The 22,632-nt window shown below is 40.7% G+C and overlaps 1 protein-coding gene across 9 annotated transcripts in view; it reads left to right on the forward strand.

Moving 5' to 3' along the window:
• Nucleotides 1-22,632, forward strand: part of PRDM15 (PR/SET domain 15) — a 43,638-nt gene that overhangs the window by 15,894 nt on the left and 5,112 nt on the right. For 3 of the 9 annotated variants that reach the window (XM_054209819.1, XM_054209809.1, XM_054209856.1), the window contains 18 exons: nt 2,249-2,347; nt 3,149-3,373; nt 4,064-4,199; nt 5,283-5,464; nt 6,115-6,209; nt 7,121-7,208; nt 8,695-8,862; nt 10,133-10,227; nt 11,347-11,478; nt 12,454-12,588; nt 14,560-14,723; nt 15,176-15,255; nt 15,856-15,975; nt 16,701-16,832; nt 17,343-17,426; nt 17,624-17,799; nt 18,959-19,039; nt 21,941-22,153. In XM_054209819.1, coding sequence (XP_054065794.1) covers nt 2,249-2,347; nt 3,149-3,373; nt 4,064-4,199; nt 5,283-5,464; nt 6,115-6,209; nt 7,121-7,208; nt 8,695-8,862; nt 10,133-10,227; nt 11,347-11,478; nt 12,454-12,588; nt 14,560-14,723; nt 15,176-15,255; nt 15,856-15,975; nt 16,701-16,832; nt 17,343-17,426; nt 17,624-17,799; nt 18,959-19,039; nt 21,941-22,153 — 2,405 coding nt within the window. Of the gene's footprint in view, nt 1-2,248; nt 2,348-3,148; nt 3,374-4,063; nt 4,200-5,282; nt 5,465-6,114; nt 6,210-7,120; nt 7,209-8,694; nt 8,863-10,132; nt 10,228-11,346; nt 11,479-12,453; nt 12,589-14,559; nt 14,724-15,175; nt 15,256-15,855; nt 15,976-16,700; nt 16,833-17,342; nt 17,427-17,623; nt 17,800-18,958; nt 19,040-19,724; nt 19,804-21,940; nt 22,154-22,632 lie in introns of those variants that run through there. The other 6 variants (XM_054209826.1, XM_054209867.1, XM_054209875.1 and 3 more) reach the window with 5 other exon arrangements.

Raw genomic sequence — 22,632 nt, forward strand, 5'->3', positions numbered from 1 at the left:
ATGAGACTGTGAGTGAATGGAAGAACGGTGCTGTTTGGAAATAAGAACGCTGGCCATCCCCAAAATACAGTAATACTAGAAGCCTGTTATCGAGTTCAGACTGTTGTAGATTACCAGAACTCAAATTCAGATAAACTTATAAGCAATACAGATACTCTTGGCAAAGAACATATGGCTCAGGGAATAACTAGTGGTGTCATAGGAACTCAGACCCCAAGGTTTATTATGAAGCAATGCCCCCCCACCCCCGTAGTCTCTGATAAGTGGAACAATGAAATTAAGAACCCACTTAATACAAATTGCCATGCCTAAAAGTAAACTCAGAGTATGTACTGTAGAGATCAGGATCAAAAGGAAACCATTCTGGGCCTGTTCCTTGAAAGGGTTACTTTGCTAAATTTTGCTTACTACTAATACTAAAAGTAGCCAAGAGAAGAGGAGGAGAGTTGTTGCAAAATGTGTGCAGAGCAATTCTTCAGTAGATACATTCATTTAACTTGGATACTGTCACAGCTAAAATGTGAAGTTGACTGGGAAGTTCTCTTTCAGTTTGGCATCACTCATTTTTCCGAGGTGGGGAGGGGTGAAGTTGGGGAAACTGAAGAATTTGAACAGCCCCTCCTATATCCTTCACCTACTATCTGAAAGTCCAACTTCAATAGAAACAAAATGCTGCCTGTTATACTTTGGGAACCCATAAGTGTTCCCACTGATGTGGTGTTTTGGTGTTTCCAAAACAAAACATACCTATTTTGATCTGACTGAACACCTCAAGTCATACAAAGCAGTTGCCAACTGACAGATCTGTGCTTCCAAGTAAACTGGGTTGCCCTGCAGCTGCCTGGAAGCCTGAAGAAGTGGGAACCTAAACAGGACCTGACTCTTCCTGGCAAACCAGGGTACTGCTAAGATTTCTAAGTTTACTGCTTGAGGCAGCTAAGAAGCAAGGGAAGTGCAGAGTCAGGGACAATTCTCCAAGACAGACTTCAGTTTTGCAGATAGTACTTTTTCAGTTTTACTAGCCTGCAACTTCATGAGATAGATACAGTAGCTTACATGTTGCTTACAAACCTGACAATTTTTTAAAAGTTATTCAGAATCTTGGTGTTTAGGTTTGCTGATTTTGGCCTCCTGGGCAGAGCTCTCAAGATAAGTAGTTCTTTATGTAGCCTGTGAAGAAGGAATTTCTGTTGCTGAATTGTCTAGTCATTTTTAATGTATTTTTTACAGCATGGATGAGATGCTCTGTAGTGCAGAATGTTGAACGTCACTTGTAGCAGGGAACAATCTCTGCCTCAGAGAATCTTTTATTTTGGTTTAAGAGCCAACAGTGAAAAGGAGGAAGTTTATCATCCCATTACAGATGAGGCAGAGAGATGAACTGACTTGCTAACGATCATACAGGAAATCTGTGGCAGAAACTGAGGCACAGTTTGAATCTCCTGTGCTGACATTCACTTGACCTAATTTCAGTGTCATCCTCCTCTGGGGAAGTCTTGTAGACTGTGGAATATTCAGTTTTGTGTGTACCAAAAAAATCTGTAAACCAGTCCAGGTTTATCAGATCCTCTTGACAAATTCAGACATATCATCCAAGGACTTAAAGACAATGGATTGTGAACAGACTAACTGTTTTCCTCTTTTCCTTTTTTTTCCAGTCCAGTTCTATTTTCATCCTAATTTCTTCTTTATTTTCTTTATCTGGCGTGGGCTGATATTTTAATTTAAATGTGAATGTGGTGATTTCATAGAACATCTAATTAATGAAACCGCTAAAACCCAGGTTTTCATTGTCCTCACCCTTATTTCTGTTAATCCGAATGGTCTTACTCTGCAATGCTTTTCACAGAGGCAAGGAGATTTCTCCTGCTTCTGTCCTCAGCTGACCCAGAAGAGGCCTGGTAACCCCGGTTTTAAAGGTGCTAAAAATTGCTTTTTGCTTTAGATTGTGCCTTTGATAATCACAGTTCTTTAGAAAGTGATAAAGGGACCCTCAAGACTTTATAAGAACACTGATATTCTCTCCTGAAATCATTTAGTTTCTGTTCTGACTTCTCATCTGTTCTGATGGTTCAGGTGTTCATGTTTGGAAAATCCTGAAGTGGTCCCAGCTGTCCCTGTGGGCCTTTTAGTACTTAAATCATAACTTGTGATATTCAGGGAGTTATTGCAAGATAAATAAAGCTACAGGAATTTACCACCTTCCAATTTTCAAAGCTTTTCGGTATTTCTTCTTCTTGTGATTTAGTGAATGCTCCAGAAGGCAGTGGAGCTGCAGAAGCAGAGTCTAGCCAGTGGACGTGTAAAGTGTGTTCATCTGCTTTCCAGGAGCCTCAGCTGCTGACAGGTAAGAAGTAATAGAAATTCATGAGAGGAGTACTGAGAAGCATTAGGGGAATTCTGCTTTTCCAGAGCAGGACACTGTCAAGCCATATCCCGTCCACGATGCAGTATGACAAGGGTTTGAATTTTTGTGTTCCTTTAAGAAAAAGAGTAGTGGGGAAGGTAAAACAGTGATATTTTGGATATGGCAGTAGTCAACCTCTGGGCAAAGAACTGTGATGTTGAATCTAGAGGAAATGAAACTGTTATCTAGAACATGACATGTGAATATTAGGAATGTCAAGGATGGGGAACTGCATGAGCAGTGTTTAAGGTCGGTGATGACAGCATATGCTTGGTGATATTGTCTGTTCTGGTATTTATGGCACAGATTTAGTAAAGGTAATGAAATAACTTTTTTTTTTTGTTTGCATTTCATTTGCAGCTATTTTATGCACTTTTCGAAAGAACTTAGAATATTTAAGAGCTCTAACCATTTGATTAATCATTTTTGAAAAGGGAACTTAGGCTGCTAAATAACTTGAGCATTTGGAAAAAGGTACCCATTATCAGGGGGCGCAACCTTTTTCCAGTGACCTCTAACAAATCTCTTAAAAATTCAGTCCCTGTGAGTAATCGTTTCAGTATTTAATAGACTGTGTGCTTTTATTTAGTAAGGTATTGTGACTGCTTTTGAAATTATTTGAAGTGATTCTCTGCTAAGTAGGGTTGACCTGATAGATAGGCTTCAGGTGGATCTATCCCTTTGAGTACTTCATGACAGTTTCTTTCCTCCTTACTCTCTTGTTCTTTCTCATCCACACAGAGCACTTGCTGAGTCACCTGGAACAAGCTAAAAGTGTCCCCCAAACCAGCCAGGATGAAGCTGTTGCAGAGAAAGCCGCAGAGCCTCCCCCTGTGGATCAGCCGGTGATTTGTGATGCAGCCAGTGCCAGTACAGAGTCAAGGAGGAAGGCCAGGCGGGGAAGAAAGCCCAAAACAGCAAAAGCAGAAATACCTCTAGTCGTTATCGAAGATAAAGATTCTGCAGGTAAAACAAAACTTAAGAAAATGCTAAGAACATATCCTCTTATATGTCTGTATTGATGCCTTCTCGGAAAGGCCTAAAAAGTAGCACAGAGACAAGATGGAGGTTCTTAGTTAGATCGCTAAAGCAGATGAGTTACAAACTTTGTTAATTATCTCTGAGCTCCTTGTCTATAGTAAATATTGCAGCACTTACACTTAGATTACCTGCATTCTCCTGTGGCGGTTTTAGTAATAGAGAGGCCCAGAGAAACACAGGACAGTGGTTATGAGAGACTCGCCTAGCTTTCTGCAAGAAGGAACAGGAGAGAAAGCATCCTCCCTCTGAAGAGGAGATACTTTCCTCTCTTCACCTTAGGGTTTATTCTTGAAAGGGGCTTTTTTCAGGGCCTTACCTTCCTTTAAGGCAAGTTTTAGTGGGAAATTTCACGATGCATAATCAACTGACCCCTTTAGTAATAAGTTGGAAAGATAAGAAATTACGTCTCCGTAAGAGATGTTGGCTACATCGTACTTGTCATTCAGTAGCCACTTTCTGTCTTGCAAGTGCTACCTACTCATTAGCAATCCATTATTTGTCATGGACAAATAATATGTTCAGTGCCACATCTCATTACAAAACCAAATTCCTGCATTTTGAAGTTTCATTTTTAGCTATCTACATTAACACTGTATTTTTCTGACATGTTTGCAGAGGAACATGTAGCTGAAGTTGTAACTGAGGTCCCACCAGACGAGGTAGCCCTGCCTTCAGCTACAGAAGAGAGAATTATGGAATTTGTTTTAGGAAGGATGCCTAGCACCACAAATAGCATCAGTTCAGTGACAAAGTAAGTGCGCTGGGATGCAGAATTTCCTCTTAGACTTAATTAAGATTATGTAGCATGTAACAGCTCTGCTCAACTTCTGGGCCCACAGATGGTCTTTTTTTAGTAGCGTAAAATTGTGTGACACTGCTGCTGCTACCAGAGCTGACTGTGAGTGCCACAAAGATGGCTCGTGCACTGGAGGATGGTGCACAGATGGTGAGATATTGGTGGTAGATATAAACCATGAGACTTTCATTTTCCATCATGGTACTGCTTGCATTCAGTGTGATTCCAAAAGCCTCCTGCAGCTGCAAGGTGAAATACTACTCCCGTTGAATGTTGGTGATAAAACAGGCAAAGAGATCTTTGCTAAAAAAATTATGCTAGCCATTGTTATTCACTCTTGCTTGTCATCTTAACTCATGAATGACTTCGTGTTGATTTCTACTTGTGATACTTCAGATGTAGAACAGTGGGAGGGGAAAATTTCACTCTAACAGAACCTTGGGGAGACTCTTAAATATCATTTGATTAATTTAGATTCTTGTATGTCGGTCAAATTGGCTTTTTGAATTTCTTTTTTGTATAATAAAGCACTTGATTTTTCAAAATTAGGCAGTAAAGCTATATAATGAAGTCCTTAGCAGACACAGAGCCATCAAAAATACATTCCAACGGGTGGTTGTGCTGGGAAATAGAACAAGTACTGCTTCTTGGTGCCCTGCTGCCCTCTTATCATATACGCCTTTTGCATGCGAACTGCCAAGCTTTCTAAGCTGAAATGGTGCTAATGTTTTCAGAGGATAAGCAGAACAGATCCTTTATGTTCCTCTGAGGGGCCTGCAGAGAGAATCTCTGAGGCTGGCGGCTGCTGCTTTTTTCCTCCTTTGTGCTGGGTGAAGATAATTTGGAGTGAGCTGCACTCTGACGTCTGCTGCTTCCAGGGAGTGGCCAGGAGGGCGCCTTGGCAATGAGGAAGCTCCAGGCCCCCCTCTCCTGCCAGAAGCTGAGCATAACACTCCTCTAGCTTTTTCCAGCTGGTGGGACTCTTTCTTTCAACCTGTGGGATACCTTTCAGTCCCTGCCTTTCTTTCTCTAATCCAGTAGGTTTGCTCATCACCAAAACACCATGTCCCTCAAAAGAAGTTTAATTCTCTCCAGTAGACATGGTATACGGCGGAAGCTGATAAAACAACTTGGGGAGCACAAGCGAGTCTATCAATGCAGTATCTGCAGTAAGATCTTCCAGAACAGCAGCAACCTCAGCAGGCACATCCGTTCTCATGGTGGGTTTGATTTTGCCTCACTTGCATATTGATTTTGGTGGTTCCACCTTTGAGTAAAAGAAGAACGAGGCTATTCTTAGATATCGGGATACATAATTTTAGTAGAACTCTTTTTTTCTTTTTTTTCTTTTTTTTTAAACTCTTTCTAGAGAATTCTTTTAGTTTTGCAGACCAAATCGTGAGAAGATAATAGTTGAAAGTTGGAGTACTTAAAATTTGAATTTAGGTACATATTTTAAATGGTGGTAAGGATGTGATGTTTTTTCCAAAACTGTTCTTCCCTTTAAATATATACATATGTCTGTCACCCCCCACCTTCACAGGCACAAGGGTAACATTGCTGTGTAATGTCAAGTGAGTGCTTTTTAGTTTGCAATCTGCAGTTTCAGGGGTCTGTTACCTAATTCTAAGGATTCCATTGAAAAATAATCACTGAAAAAGGGTGGGACAAACAAAATTGTTGTCAAAATTGTTGGAAAAGGTTAAAATCCACTATTTGGATGTCCTGAATTACTAAAGGTTCTCATCGCTAGCCTGTTTGTTTGCAGTTGTTTGTGCTTTGGTTTCCCGCTGTCTTACGTGGAGTTGGTTATTATCAGTCACTGACTACTTACTTTTTTTTTTTATTTTATCTTGATTAATCCCCTCAGGTGACAAACTATTTAAATGTGAGGAATGCGCAAAGCTGTTCAGCCGTAAAGAGAGCTTGAAGCAGCATGTTTCATACAAGCACAGCAGGAACGAAGTGAGTGGAAATGACTAGTGGGCTCTCTCTGAGGTTAGGTGAAAATGTACCTGCAGAGCTTGGGTCAATTATATTTGAGCGGATCTGTGTCAATAATCGAGACAAGACTGATAGGGAGAGGTAACATCTTCTGTTAGAACAGCTGATGAATTTGGAATGTGTGGACACGCTTTTGAGCATACAAGTCCTTTTTTGTGTCTGAATTTCTTATAGGAAGTTGTTTTCAGGCATCAGTTACAGCAAGACAAGCTGGAATTAGCTGAACCTGCATGATCTAGAAATGAGATCTGACTTCAGTTTATGGTACTAAATAGGATTGTTCCAGTCTTGTTTGCTTGTCCTATTTCATACATCCCCACCTATAGCATCATTTAATGTGTGAACTCTCTAGGTAAAGGCTGTGTCATTAAGGGCTGTGCACACATGTGCTTACTGTAGCAGCACCATGCCTGTTGGTGAGGGCCTTTTAGTGCTGCTGCTATATGAATTTTAAACATGCTTGTAGTGGGGCCTTATCAGGGAATATTTCCATTGCTGCTTGGCATCAAGGTCCTAAGCTCTGAAATTGTTGGCATCTGTTCTGGAGCTGAAGGATGAGTCAGATTACATCTTGCTTCTCAAAAATTCTGTCTCTGTGTATAACCAGGGGTTATCAGGAAGACTGTTACATGCTCACAGGTGCATGGTCTACTTTTTTTCTTTTTTTTTTTTTTGTATAGAGCTTAGATGTAGAAACATGTCAAGATGATATAGCATCAGAGTATTGCATCAATGTGTATTTAAATGTCCTGTTGAAGGAAGAAAAATTGGAAAAGACAGAAACAGCAAAAGTAGTTGACGTTTAGAATTTCCCTGTCGGACGTGACTTGGCTTTTTCCCTGTTTAAACACTTAACCGTTTGCAATCCTCAGGTTGACAGTGAGTACAGATACAAGTGCACCACGTGTGAAAAGGCCTTTCGGATAGAGAGTGCGTTGGAATTCCATAACTGCAGGACAGGTGAGAATGGCTAACCGTTCCGCTTTCTGTAGTCTCTACTCCGTTTTGTGGGGATATCTGCAAATCCATCTCAACATAGTAATTACAACGGGGGAATAAGCATTTAGATTTTTTTCATCACAACAAGCAACCTGCCCCTCTTCTTCCTCCCTGCCATCATTGCTGTCATAAGAAATACACAGCCAGTAGTCCGCAGAGCCACACATCTGCTTATGTATTGGGTTTTTTTTCAGTATCTCCTGCTCACCTGTCTAATGTTCTCACTGGTATTTCGTTTGTATATTCACAGATACCCTGTCACTGTCTCTCTTTAACTGTCTTTTCTGAAACTAAGTTTCACCTCATTTCTCTGAATAGAGGAACTGGAAAGGGGGCGAGTTTTCTGGGATTACAATTTTCTTCTGCTTTCTCATGCTTTCTCTCTTTAGACTTGCAGTAGTCTCTCTAGGCATTTGGGGTTTATTTTTCTTGGTATCACCAGAACCTGTCCTTTTCTCCCATAGCCATCCCTTGTGGTTACTCATATTATTTATGCTGAGAGATCTTACGCTTAGGAAATGACATCGTGATTACTTTTATGGACCCATGATAACTGTCAGTCCAGAATCACCTGGGTAATTGTCCCTTACAGCACCATTCAAAGTAGGTTTTCTCATTTCCTTTCTGAGGGTACAGCTTGTATAAAAACTCAGCCTTATGAAGAATGCAAAATAATGCCATGTAACCTCAGTATTCTGTTTATTCAAAGACAGTAGCTCATTTTCTGAGTTGACTGTTACAAAAACAAACAGCGATTTTTGCTCTACTCTTTAATGCATCAAACTGTTACTTCTTTTTAATTGCTGTAGCATTGGGAGATTCCATCTACAGGACTGTGCTTTCATGTTCTAAAAAAAGTCTCAACTACTGAATACACAACAACTTCCCCATAGGCCTATTATCATGTAATGGTCTGGAGATTTTCCACTTTCTTCTGGAATATTTAGTACTGGCTGGCATTAGGAACCAGTGGCGCATAGACACAGCTGTTTGTGTGATGTTGTGTTGCTGTATGTGCAGTGATTTTACCAACATTAAAAACTTGAATCAGCTGTGACGGAATCCACTCCAAACGTAATTTTAATGTATGCTAGACCACAATGGAAATACCCCTTGTGAGGCAGTTATGATGCAAGAGTCAGTGTTCAAGTTAGCATCATATATATTCATAGCCTTTAAAGAAATGTCCTCCGGTGCCTTCCAGTGATATTTAAACTTATAGGTAGCAAAAATAAACTCAATGGGTAGCTTGATGTTTATTGTCTTTTTAATGGGAAGACAAATTTTAAAGTAAAAGAAAAATACATGCTTTTGCATTTCCCTCCTCAATCCATATAATGATGGATTATATGTTAAAACTCAGGCCTAACCAAAGAAATACCTGTCTCACAAATACACAATACCTACTTTCATCTGTAAAGAGCTGCATGGTTTCTCTTGCTTACAGATGACAAGACATTCCAGTGTGAGATGTGTTTCAGATTTTTCTCTACAAACAGTAATCTTTCAAAACACAAGAAAAAGCACGGGGATAAGAAGTTTGCGTGTGAAATCTGCAATAAGATGTTCTACCGGAAGGACGTCATGCTAGACCATCAAAGACGACATTTGGAAGGTAAGTATACTGCAGATGAACCTAATTATTACGCTTGAAACACTAATAGGGGTGGGAAGGTTAAGGAAATGATTATGCATTAGATTCTTCTGGATGGTAGCTGTCATTTTTTAGTCAGTTACCTGATCTAGAGTAGCAGGCTTCAGCAAAATGTGACATTTATTAAAAATATAAACTCCTCTGGAGGGGAGTTGTCTAATTCTATGAAAAACTTTCTAGGAGCACCTGCAGTGTTTTTTTTCAGCCTCATGCGATTGGATCCAGTGCTACTAACAGTCATGTGAAAGTTGCTTGGGTTATTATGTGGTAGTTTAGACTAGCTGATTTTAATTTATTTTTTTTCCTTTCTTTGAATTCTAGTCTTTCTTTTTAAAAAAAAAAAAGTGTGGTAACTTGAAAATTTGAAGGCAGAGAATTAACTTGCAATGTATGGCTGAAAGTGACTGCTGTATGAATATAGTATAAATGGAATGCTGTGTGAAGTTATCTTTCAAAACCATGAGAATACATGAAGATGATTTTATAAGAGTTTACTGTTCAAAATGTCAAACATCTAAGGATGTTATAGGTACTCAAAGACTCTGGAAAAACTTGGGTGATGGTAGACTGCCAAAATATGTATTAAAATGTCTCTAGTGATCTAGGTGGTAAGACCAAAGGTGATTTTAAAAAAGCAGACAGGTTATCTAATTTGGTGCTTTGGGCAAAGCCAACCATCATTGGCTGCTCTTGTGATTCAGACCTTTGTGTCATGAACTGGAGGACAGCTAGAGGACGAGGGGCTGAATGGCAATGGCAAGACATCTCATGTTTAGCTGTCACAGAACAGCAGCAGTCCTCTTCCCTCCTGAAAGTAGTGAGAAAGGGGTCTGAAATCCTTATTGAGCAGTGAAGATGGTGCTGGATGGTTCCCTCTCCTTAGATACTTCAAGGGGGAATTTCTGGGCCAGATACCTGATAGAAATGCCAAGGTCTACTAGATCTGCCTGATTCCTGGTGTTGACAATCGATGTCTGTTTTCAGACACTTCAAAATTGGTGTAATAACCAATAAGCCAAAATACATCACTTTGGCAGTTTGCTTTTATATTCCTAAGACCCCATTTTAATTTAGAAATTTTCCTTTTGTTAGCAATTAAATTCTGCATTGAGGCTCTTCCCAGTGTTTCACTCTTCTTTACAGTATTCACCTGAAAGGGCATGCAGATTGGAGTGGAAAACCATGGTTTATTTTTTTGTTTTGTTTTTTTGATGGGAACTGTTCTGTTAAGGGGTGAGGCGTGTGAAAAGAGAAGACTTTGAGCACAGCACGGAAAACATGGTTCGCTACAAGAAGGAGCCTTCGGGATGCCCCGTGTGTGGGAAGGTAGGCATCTTTGCCAGTGTGTGCCATGTGAAACTCTGCATTGTAGCCCCAAGGATGCTGCAGGGGTACAGTGCGTCTCAACCCAGCACCTCCAAATGAGTTACCATGGCATAAGTCACCACCTGTGTATTAAACCACAGTAGCAGCCTACCTGAATAGGCATACAGCCTGCTAAAAGGTTGAGGTAAATGATGTGCACTCGGGTACGTGCCAAGTCAGTTTACCTCGCTACCCGGACAGGCACATGGTCAGTTACCAGTGAGCCCTGTCGCCCAGCCAAGACATTACTCTTTAAACAGCCTTAACTCCATTATATATCCAAGCCCACTGTGGCCAGGGATGGTGGGAGCTGTTAGGACACAGATAAGAACAAAACTGAAGCTCAGACTAGGCTTTTTTTCAGGACATGTAGTGCAATGTAGAGTGTAAGATGGCCACTATGTCTGTCAGTGGAATCTCATGGCTTATGTTATTTAGTGTGATTTTTTTTCTGCCAGAATGTAAACAGGTGGAGTTGACTGTGTGCATTGGGAATAATTTTCTATTAGAAATCAAAGTGAATTCATGGTATAGTCATGACACTTTTGCATTTGGGTACTTAACGCTCATGATCTTAAGCGGTCGTTATCACAGGTACAAAGACTGTGGGTTCAACTAGTGATTTTATAAATGTTTAATGATTCATGGTGCAAGATGTACTCAAGCTACTCTTAAGTTGGTGTGTAGACCTTTGTTTTTGATCTTTTGGGTATGTTATATATCGATGAAGGTAGATTTTGTGGATGTGTCTTTTTATAGACATTCATGATTCAAAAGACACTGTCTAAATATTTCTAAATCCACACTATGTAATTCTGATGCAGCTTTTTTGAAAGTCTACCTCTGATGAGCAGCCAATTTCAGTCAGTTCCTTGGAACTGTACACCTGTATTCTGCTGTGCCAGCAGTTTCTGAGATCACCTGCTGGTTGGGTAACAGGAGATCCTACGTGTTTCTGACAGAATTAATAAAACAGGACAGTAAATATGTTCTGCGCTGTCCATTGGATAACTTGCAAAGAACTGTAGTCCTGCTGGACATGATACAAAAACCCTTCCTTCCTTTCTTCTTTTCTTTTAGGTATTTTCATGTAGGAGCAATATGAACAAACACCTTTTAACACATGGAGACAAGAAATACACTTGTGAAATCTGTGGACGTAAATTTTTCAGGGTGGATGTGTTGAGAGATCATATTCATGTCCATTTTAAGGTATTGTGTTACTAATTTATTAGAAAAGGCATGTTACTTAGCAGACATATCAATATATCAATGAATATATTGAGACTGTTATGGCCACATGTTCGTACTGGCAACACAGCAGTGGTTATGTACCCTGTGCAGTGATGTTTCTACAGCAGCCTAGCGTGAGTTGTGCTCTGATTTACTGATGGCTGTTTCTGCATCTGGATTGCTACGGCGTATATGGACTATCACATTCGAAGTTATTTCAGCTACCGCTGCAGAACACTATTCTGAACACTATGGAAAAAACACCTCTCTGACCCTGGGTGAATCACAGAGGTCACCTAGTTTATAGCAGGGAGAATAACTTAACAGGAAGGCTGCAGACAGATATATTGTTCCAGTTGTAGTTTGGTTGGGCTGAGGGGTTACTGTCATCCCCTCTCTTTGTGGGGAAAAAAAAACAATCAAGAGAACTAATTGTTCCTGCCCTTTCCCATGCTAGTGATTGTGGTTCTCTTTTATATGCCAGCATAACTGCCTGTGTATTGAGTTCCTTACCTGGTTTTATCAGAATGTTCCAAATCACAAAAAAACCCAAAACCTATTAGTAATGCTTAATCAGATCCGGGTTGTTTTGACATAACTAGGTTAACACTGAATTGTAAGGAATTGAATTGAATGGGAATTGTATCACTCAGTGGTGCTCATAAAGATGCTTTTATGGATGTGATACTGTGCCGGTTGAGTCTCTCTTTACATTAAAGTTCCTTTTGTACACAAAAATTAGGTATTACTTGTTTGGATAAACGTTCCTTGTTTGGTCATGGAGAGGACCTTTTTTTACCTGAATTGAATGAAGCAGGAGGGTTTTTTAAATAAATAATGTTACAGCAATTGTTAATGCAAGGCAGTCTGCATGCAACAAAAGCTGACTAGGTGTTACCTTTTGAAGTAGAAGTTTGATCTATTAAAACAGAATATTCTTTCCCCCCTACCCAGGACATAGCACTAATGGATGATCACCAAAGAGAAGAGTTCATTGGTAAAATTGGAATCTCGTCAGAAGAAAATGATGACAACTCTGATGAAAGTGCAGATTCTGAGCCTCACAAGTATAGCTGCAAAAGGTGCCAGGTAGCTTTAAATACTTCCAAATTAACTTGTTTTGGCATGGAGGGAGGGAGTGGAGATGTCTATGAATCATTCAGAATTTGAAATAACATTATGGGTTCACAAAGAGAAGGCCAGTCCACAGGTCTGCTCTCTTCTGCAGTGCTTGTTACCTCTGATCTATGAAGTGATGCTATTCTGTAAGACTTCAGGTGGTGTTCTGTAAGGTGAATGCTAAACACTTAAAAAAGAGAAATACACATCCATACGCTTACCTGTGTGTAAGGAGGCAAACAAGCAAAACTGGAGGAAGAAACAATAAAGGAAGATGCAAATCTTACACTACCTATTAATTATGTGCAAATTAGAATCATTACAGCATTTCTGAATGATACAGTCCACAAATTGATTAGTTTTGATGAGATCAGATGGTCCTCTAGTGGATATCCAGAGTGGAGGATTAAGACTGTTGCTTATGTTCAGTGTGACTGCTTATTCTTGGCCTACTCTATTACTAACAGGATGGCGTCAGAAATACTGCTGGAACATACTTTACGCAGTTGTCAGCTGAGAAAGGAAGACTTTTTAAACCTCTTACTTGCATGGTTTTTGCCATTTTGTAAAGAAGTAATGGGGAAGAATGGGGTCCTTAAGGCCCGATTGTATTCTGTGCCCTTACTGGTCAAGCACACTGTTCTGGGGCAGGTGGGATGCAAAAGCAATCAGTGAGAACAGCAAAACCAGCCAAGCTGACATAGGGACAAGGGAATTTTGGTAGCTAAGCCACTGACTTGGCCCATGGAAATCAGAGCTTATTTCACAGTCTATACTTAATGTGGTCAAAGTGCTTATCTTACCTTAATTTTAAAGACATGGAGGTAATAATACTTCAGTTTTCTGTTCGTATCTGTGAACTGGTTTTAAGTGCGAACTGATTTTAAGCTTATGTCAGTAAGCACAAGAAGATGTGGTATCACAGCAGTTAATCATGTGCTTGCTTTCAGTGTGGTAATTTTAATGCCTGACACTGAAGTGGTACGTAAACTATATAAAATTGTATGCTTCCAAATGAAGGCAATTGTGCCATTCAAATTAGAAAGCTCTTTTCAGAAGCTGGGTTTTTTTAGCGCTTTTGCAGGTCTTTGTGAAATAAACAGTTGTGTAAGGCAACAGCTGTGGAAAATTAGTGTTACCTGTGATGAGATGGGGAGACTTTTTTTGGCTGGTAACACCTGTTCACACATTCCTAAGGGAGAACAACATATGAATGAATCTTAATGAAATATTTCTTCTGAGCTCTTAAGAATCTCTCTCTATTTTTTTTTTCTCATCCCAAAGTATACCTTCACCAAGCTGTGCAATGCTGTCAGAAATACCCTGACTAGTTCAAAAATGGGAGCAAAAGATCACATCATTATGACACTTTGCCCTGATAAGTTGGAGCATATCTGCTTATGCAGGATTACTTAGCCCAGGGAGCTAAGTAGTCTTGCACTTCTCTATTGTAGTAGTAGCACTTCCAGGAGCTGACCTAGAATCGCTGCCCTGCAATGCCTAGAAATACCAACTCTTCTGGAGCTAGTGCCAAAGCTTACTATGCAGACTAGAGCTTACCATGCCCCTGGAGCCCAAAAGACATTTTTTCCATCTGTGGTGTCCCTGCTTTGACAGCTAGTGGAGGTTAGACATGGTTCTCTTCATGGCTGTTCCTTGGTGCACAAATAATCGGAGGTCCTCTAATTGTGCAGTGTAAGAAGCAGAAGTACCATCTCAAGCTAATTTTCCAAATGAGTTAACTGATGTCCTGTAGTAACGTGCTTGTAATGGCCAAAAAGGTTCAGGCCTAAATCCAGCTTTCACAGATTTTTCATCTAGTGATACACAGGATATTTATGTCTGCTAGCTCTGACTCTAAATCCTGATAATGTGTTACTAGATTGTTGCTGTTCCTGAGGACTTTTTTCCCCTTCCATTCACTATTGGTTCATTCCACAGTTGACTTTCGGCAGAGGGAAGGAGTACTTGAAGCACATAATGGACGTGCACAAGGAGAAGGGCTATGGCTGTAGCATTTGTAATCGACGTTTTGCCTTGAAGGCAACTTACCACGCACACATGGTCATTCATCGGGAGAACCTGCCTGATCCTAATGTGCAGAAGTAAGATGACGTGTTGGACTGATAAGAGGGGCTATTTTTTTGAAGTTACAGTGGCTCTGCCACCTGATGCTTTAGAGAATTGGGCTGTACTAAAATATCTGAAACTGTACAATGTTTGTTAAAATGTTTATGAAAAGCTTGAAATACATATCACAAATTATTCACTTCACACAGATGATTAGTCAACAGCCTCCCAGTTTGGCCTTTGTAAAGTATAAATCTGTGGTTTTGGTAAATATTTTCTAAAAACTATGATTTGAGGAATGCCAGACTGCTCCAAGCTTGCAGTGAACTTAGAGGTTTCTTAAGGCTCATTTTAAAAATGCGTTTATGTTTCAAGGAACTTTTAATAGTAATTAGTATTACCAAATGAAATAGTTACTGACAGAGATGCCTGAAAACCCTCTCTGTCTTAAGAAAAGAACGACAGGTTTTCGTCTTTTTGGTTTCAGATACATCCATCCATGTGAAATCTGTGGAAGAATTTTTAACAGTATAGGAAATCTGGAAAGACATAAGCTTATACATACAGGTAAAGATGTTGTGGTTCTTTATTATTACAAATATTAAAAAGAAGTTTCTGTTGCCAGTGCCTGCCTTATTTTTTTCAGGTGGAAATAAGTTAGGGGTTTTGACTGTAAGTTACAATAAGTGTTACATTTATGCTTTTAGGGTAGATGAGTTTTCTAAAGCAGATAGTATTAATGAAGATACTTGGTCTAGGCACACAATCCAGGTTCCTAGTTTATATGGTGCAGGCTTCACCTGCTAAAAATCCCAATTCTGTATTCTGTTCTTCCTCAAATTCTTATCCATGCCACCTTCTCACCATTACACAGGCTGAAACGGCTATTGCAAAATCATTTTTAACAGCTCATTATTATTTCATGCTATTCAGTATTTTCCTACCTCAGGCTTTATCTTTTTTTTCAGATCTCACACAAAAAGCCAGCTTTTCTGTCTCTCCAAAGTCTTCTAATGTAGTTTGGGCTACAATATGCATGAAAGATGTGGTTGACAACACAGGTGGACTGTTGCCCTCTAATTCACCAGTTTAGTCAGTTTTTAGGAGATGCACATTTTTCATTAACATTTTTTTTTGTTTATGTTGTCTTTTAAATTTATTTTTAAGGTGTAAAAAGTCATGCTTGTGAGCAATGTGGCAAATCATTTGCTAGAAAAGACATGTTAAAAGAACATATGCGAGTCCATGATAATATCCGAGAATACTTGTGTGCAGAATGTGGCAAAGGTATGTCTAATGCCTTGTTTTCCATTAATTGTGATACTGAATAGCAGGTGAATATCTGAATTAAAGCTACTTCTGTTCTTAGAATGTTGGGAAAGTCCTCGGAGTGCTATAAGTCCTGCATTTTTTGAGAGGTAGAAACTGTAATAATCAGGAGCCTTGTGGTTACATAAACTACCCCTAATTTTATACAGTCTTGTTTCATAGCCCATAAGACAAAACTGATTTTAATAAAGTTTGCTTTTGTCAGATTGAGGAGTGCTTGCCTGACTGAGTTACAATGCATTTGCGGAACTAAAGTGAATACAAGTTAATTTTTTCATTCTAGGCTGTCTTTAAACTTAAGAAATAGAGTAATTTCTCTAAGAGCTATAAGAATCAAAATTGCTTTGAGTTTGTGAATTGTTTGCATTATAACTTGAAAAAATCTAAACTGGCATTTCAGTGGAAGGCAGTAAGTCTGACATCTCTAATGACGTTTTGTCTGTGCTTGTCCCTGCTGTTTTGTTTCTTCCTCAGTGGTTACTCAGATGTTTTCCAGAGCTTTTGCCTGGAATTAAAATAATAATGACAGTGTGCGCTGCTACCTCAACTATTGACAATATGCAATTGTGGACACGCAGCAGATATAATCTTAGAGCTCTTGGCTAACAACATGACCGTCCTGATTTCTTCTCTGAACGTGGGAGCAATGGACTAATTGTCATGCTGCACTTTTTGTCTCACAGGAATGAAGACAAAACATGCACTTCGTCACCACATGAAGCTTCACAAAGGCATTAAAGAATATGAATGCAAAGAGTGTCACCGAAAATTTGCACAGAAAGTCAACATGCTGAAGCATTACAAAAGACACACGGGTGAGGTCTCTAAAGATGTACAAAAGTTGCCCTGAATCAGTTAAATGCTACCTGAAAGAACTTGTATCTAGAATATTCAGAGAGTATGAGGAACACTAATTAAAAAATACTCATATTCTGCTTTTTGAAGAGTGGGGTTTTGTCCTCTCATCAGCCAATACCACCTGTTATACAATTAAGATACATAGTTTGGTTGTTTTCATGTTTTGCTTTTTTAAGAGAGATGGGTTTCGTCTAGGGGTAGGTCTAGATTGTTGGTTTTGTTTTAATTTAGTCTTCAGGATCTCATTTCCTTAAAGAAAATTTTACCTCCGACATCAATTCCTCTTGGGTTCATTTTCTGCCAGATATAGTGGCATCACGTAGATAAATATAGTTAGTGAATCTGGGCTGCTTCTTGTTTTGCTGTGAGAGAGATATATACATATTTATTTAGTAATATGAGACTCAGAATTGTCCCAGATACCTTAGACTATTTTCACTCAGGTGCTAAATCTGCTTTTCATGCAGGAATCAAAGATTTCATGTGTGAACTCTGTGGCAAGACGTTTAGTGAGAGAAATACAATGGAGACTCATAAGTTGATTCATACAGGTAAATCCTCTAAAAAATTGTGTTCAAAGACAATAGCTTAATTTTCTTCCTAGGCTTGCTTTAGACTTGCCAGTCTTGGCACTAATGTTACGCATCAAGTTACCACCATAAAATTGTTCCTCTTGTTGAGATGCTGACAACATGATACTCGTCTTTGGGCGCTCTTGCTAACAGCATTTCCTTCCATCTGCCACCAGTAGGAAAACAGTGGACTTGTTCAGTCTGTGATAAGAAATATGTCACTGATTACATGCTACAGAAGCATATCCAGCTCACTCATGATAAGGTAGAAGCCCAGAGCTGTCAGCTCTGTGGGACAAAGGTTTCTACCAGAGCATCCATGAGTCGACATATGAGGCGTAAACATCCAGAGGTGAGTTAGCTTGGCAGGTAGATTGTGGGGAGGTTGGTTTGTTTGTTTTTTTTTTTAAAAATGTATAGACTTCAGTGACTTGAAAGGAATTACTTTTTCTTTTTTTCTGTTCTTTTGGTGCAAATTTTAGGTAGCGTCTGTTAAGCATACGGTTAACTGAATCAGCCCTTTTGTTATATTATGTTTCAGTAGTAAACATATTTGTTAGTCTCCCTGAAAATGAAGTTGTTCTGATTAATGTAAATCCCTTTTCTTTTTCTGCCTCAGGTTAAATGTGTATTTTTTCATGTTTTGTCTTCATCCATTAGGGAGTATAATTGATTCTTTTCCCCCATTGTGTTCTCTGTATTCAGAAGTGGTCTGAAAGAAGTGGTGAATAGAGGTGATGGCAGCATCTGTGATGATACAAAATTATTCTTAGCATTAAGGATGAATGCTGACTGCAGAGTATCTGGATTAGAGGGATGTTTTGTCTGACCCCAGTGGGGCTTTTTCTGTGTTGTACATTTCTGAATAGCTATTGTGTTTCTCCTCAGCATTTCTTGTTTAGGTTGACTAAGGGTTGTCTGTTCCCTTTGAGGCTTTTTTTTTTTACTACCAATTTATCATGAGTATTGCTTTGCCTTGAACTATCTCTATTTTTTTATCATTATGACTGGGAAGGAAATCAAGAAAAAGCTTGGTTTATTGATTTTTGGATTAAAAATGTAGCTACATATTTGCAATCCAGAGGGCAGTTTGTCTCTGTTCTTTGATCAGCTGAGATGTATAGATGTAGCTGAAAATTATGGAGTAGGACACAGTTGACAGGTTTATAAATAGAAATGCTAAAATAATAAAAAACAATTTCAAACACACTGTTTCTTTTGTATAGAATTCATCACTTGCCAATGGCCTGTGTTCTGTCTAGAATATGAAAATAAACATATTCTTCTATTGTTGTCTTTAAACTTTGCTGGTTTTCAGCAAGAAAGAAAAGATGATATGCCATGACGTTATTTTTAAAAACCATGGTTAAATCCCTTGTATTAAATGATACATGTAAAATGTTAGATGACATCATTTTTGCTTTGTGACAGGATTTATTAGGGCAATGCTCTATTGTTTGACTGTGGTATGCGCTGCTGCAGTTCATTGGCTGATAACTCTTTGTCCACAGATTCTTTCAGTGAGGATTGATGATTTAGAGCAGCTGCCAGAGACGACTACCATTGATGCCTCCTCAATTGGGATTGTTCAGGTAAATCTGCCATTGCAGAATTCTGGTGGCAACTAGATTCCAAGCGTACTGGAGGGTGAGGTGGAGACATCAGTTTTTTTAGAGAGTCAGCCCCAGCTTAATGTGTATAAGCAGATGGAAGCTGTTGATCTGTGTTGTTACATAACATGGGTCAGGAGCTTATGGGTCAGGATTAAAGGGAGGGCAGGGACAGGTGACGTTACAGTGGGGGTCTGCTACAGGTCACCTGACCAGGAAGACCAAGTGGATGAGGCCCTCTATAGACAGACAGGAGCAGCCTCACATTCACAAGCCCTGGTTCCCATGGGGGTCTTCAACCACCCCTATAGCAGGGCATAAGCAATCCAGGAGGTTCCTGGAATGCATCAATGATAATTTCCTTCTCCAAGTGATAGAGGAGCCAACAAGGAGTGGTACTACGCTGGACCTTGTTCTCACCAACAAGGGGGGGCTAGTGGGGAATGTGACGCTCAAGGGCAGCCTTGGCTGCAGTGACCATGAAATGGTGGAGTTCAGCATCCCTAGGGCAGCAAGGAGGGTGCACAGTAAGCTCACTACCCTGGACTTCAGGGAAGCAGACTTTGGGCTCTTCAGGGATCTGGTTGGCAGAGTACCATGAGATAAAGCCCTGGAGGGAAGAAGGGCCCGAGAAAGCTGGCTAATATTCAAGGATCACCTTCTCCAGGCTCAGGAGTGATGCAACAAAGAAGAAGTCGGGCAAAAACGACAGGAGGCCTGCATGGATGAACAAGGAGGTCGTGGACAATCTCAAACAGAAAAAGGGAAGCCTACGGAGCATGGAAACCAGGACAGGTAGCCTGGGAGGAATGCAGACAAATTGTCCAAGCAATCAGGGATCAGGTTAGGAAAGCTAAAGCCCTGATAGAATTAAACCTTGCCAGGGACGTCAAGGGAAACAAGAAAATCTTCTACAGGTACATCAGTGGTAAAAAGAAGACTAGAAAAAATGCGGGCCCTCTCCAGAAGGAAACAGGAGATCCGTTCACCCAGGATATGGAGAAGGCTGAGGTCCTCAACAACTGTTTTTGCCTCAGTCTTAACCAGTAAGTGCTCTAGCCACACCACTCAAGTCGCAGAAGGCAAAGGCAGGGACTGGGACAATGAGGAACTGCCCACTGTAGGAGAAGACCAGGTTCGAGACCATCTGAGGAATCTGAAGGTGCACAAGTCCATGGGACCTAATGAGATTCATCTGCAGGTCCTGAGGGAACTAGCGGATGAAGTTGATAAGCCACTATCCCTCATATTTGAGAAGTCGTGGCAGTCTGATGAGGTTCCCACTGACTGGAAAAGGGGAAACATATCCCGCATTTTTAAAAGGGGGGGAAAAGGAAGACCCAGGCTACTACAGGCTGGTCAGTCTCACCTCTGTGCCTGGCAAGATCATGGAGGTCCTCCTGGAAATTATGCTAAGGCACCTGGAAAATATGGAGGTGATTGTTCACAGACACCATGGCTTCACTGAGGGCAAATCGTGCCTGACAAATTTGGTCGCCTTCTACATTGGGGTTACGGTGTTGATGAAAGAGCAACCCATGTCATCTACCTGGACCTGTGCAAAGTATTTGACACTGTCCTACATGACATCCTTGTCTCTAAATTGGAGAGACATGGATTTGATGGATGGACCACTCGGTGGATAAGGAATTGGCTGGATGGTCGTACTCAGAGAGTTGTGGTCAATGGCTCGATGTCCAAGTGGTGACCAGTGACAAGTGGAGTTCCTCAGGGGTCGGTACGGGGACCGGTGCTGTTTAACATCTTTGTTGGTGACATGGACAGTGGGATTGACTGCACCCTCAGCAAGTTTGCCGATGACACCAAGCTGTGTGGTGCAGTCAACATGCTGGAGGGAAGGAATGCCATACAGAAGGACCTTGACAGGCTTGAGAGGTGAGCCAATGCAAACCTCATGAAGTTCAACAAGGTTAAGTGCAAGGTCCTGCATGTGGATCAGGACAATCGACAATCCCAAGCACAAATACAGGCAGGGTGGACAATGGCTTGAGAGCAGCCCTGAGGAGAAGGACTTGGGGGTGTTGGTGGATGAGAAGCTCAACATAAGCCAGCAATGTGCGCTCACAGCCCAGAAAGCCAACCACATCCTGGGCTGCATCAAAAGCAGTGTGGCCAGCAGGTCGAGGGAGGTGATTCTGCCCCTCTGCTCTGCTCTCATGAGACCCCACCTGGAGTATTGCATCCAGCTCTGGAGCCCCCAACATAAGGACATAGACCTGTTGGAGCAGGTCCAGAGGAGGGCCATGAAGATGATCAGAGCGCTGGAGCACCTCTGCTATGAGGACAGGCTGAGAGAGTTGGGGTTGTTCAGCCTGGAGAAGAGAAGGCTCCAGGCAGACCTTATAGCAGCCTTCCAGTACCTGAAGGGGGCCTACAGGAGAGATGGGGAGGGACTCTTTATCAGGGAGTGTAGCGATAGGATGAGGGGTAATGGTTTTAAACTGAAAGAGGGGAGATTTAGATTAGATGTTAGGAAGAAATTCTTTACTGTGAGGGTGGTGAGACACTGGAACAGGTTGCCCAGAGAAGCTGTGGATGCCCCATCCCTGGAAGTGTTCAAGGCCAGGCTGGATGGGGCTTTGAGCAGCCTGGTCTAGTGGGAGGTGTCCCTGCCCATGGCAGGGGGGTTGGAACTATATCATCTTTAAGGTCCCTTCCAACCCGAACATTCTATTATTCTATGGGTGTTGGTAAAACAGAGGTAGTTACAGGGTGAGGTCTCATTTCCTGAAATCAGGTTTTTGCTAAAGTTTGTTTCTTCACTTGAGAATCGACAGTAAACCAACTTCAGGTGACAGTCTCTTACTTGGAACTTCACTAACCAAATGACTTGATGTTTTGTTTGGAAATGTGTTGCTCCAGCCGGAATTAGCCTTGGAACAGGGAGAATTACCAGAAGGGAAACAGCATATGAAAGCTCTTAAACGTGGCCAGAAACGAAAACAAAAGTCAGGTGAGGAAGAGGAAGCACAAGTGCCTGAGGACCCTGCCTTCAGTGAATACACAGAGAAGGAAGGTGAATTCACAGGGAATGTTGGAGATGAGACTAATTCAGCTGTACAGAGCATCCAGCAGGTGAGCTCCAGCAGCAGGGTGACGGGTAGCAGGCATTGCTTAGAGGGATAACAATTCTTTTTTTTCCTAATAGCAAACACAAAAGAGCGATCAGACCATTTAAGGCTAATCTGATAAATTGTGATAAATTGTAAAAATTCATCACAAAGATGAATAAAGACTGTAAAAAAACAAGGAGTTGGACCAGTAAGCTCCTCATATTTTGGTTTTGTTTTTTTTGTTTCCTTTGGTGTTACCATCTCCTTGTTTGCCCAATACCACTAACTGGCTGAAGCTGTGACTAAAAGTGTGAAAGTTAATTTGGCTGCTTGTTTGCAGATGCCTCCCTCGCATTACCTTCTTATTTCTCTCCGTGGAAGTTGTTATATTCCAAGCTTTTCATGTTCCCCTCTGTCTCTGTGCTACTTCTCTTGCTGGCAGTAGCAACATGTGAGCCCGTCGGCACTCAGGTGACCTTTCTCGATGCTTGTTATTTGGTA

The sequence above is a fragment of the Rissa tridactyla genome, chromosome 1 (genome assembly GCF_028500815.1).
Source record: "Rissa tridactyla isolate bRisTri1 chromosome 1, bRisTri1.patW.cur.20221130, whole genome shotgun sequence".
In the NCBI taxonomy this organism is placed as follows: domain Eukaryota; kingdom Metazoa; phylum Chordata; class Aves; order Charadriiformes; family Laridae; genus Rissa; species Rissa tridactyla.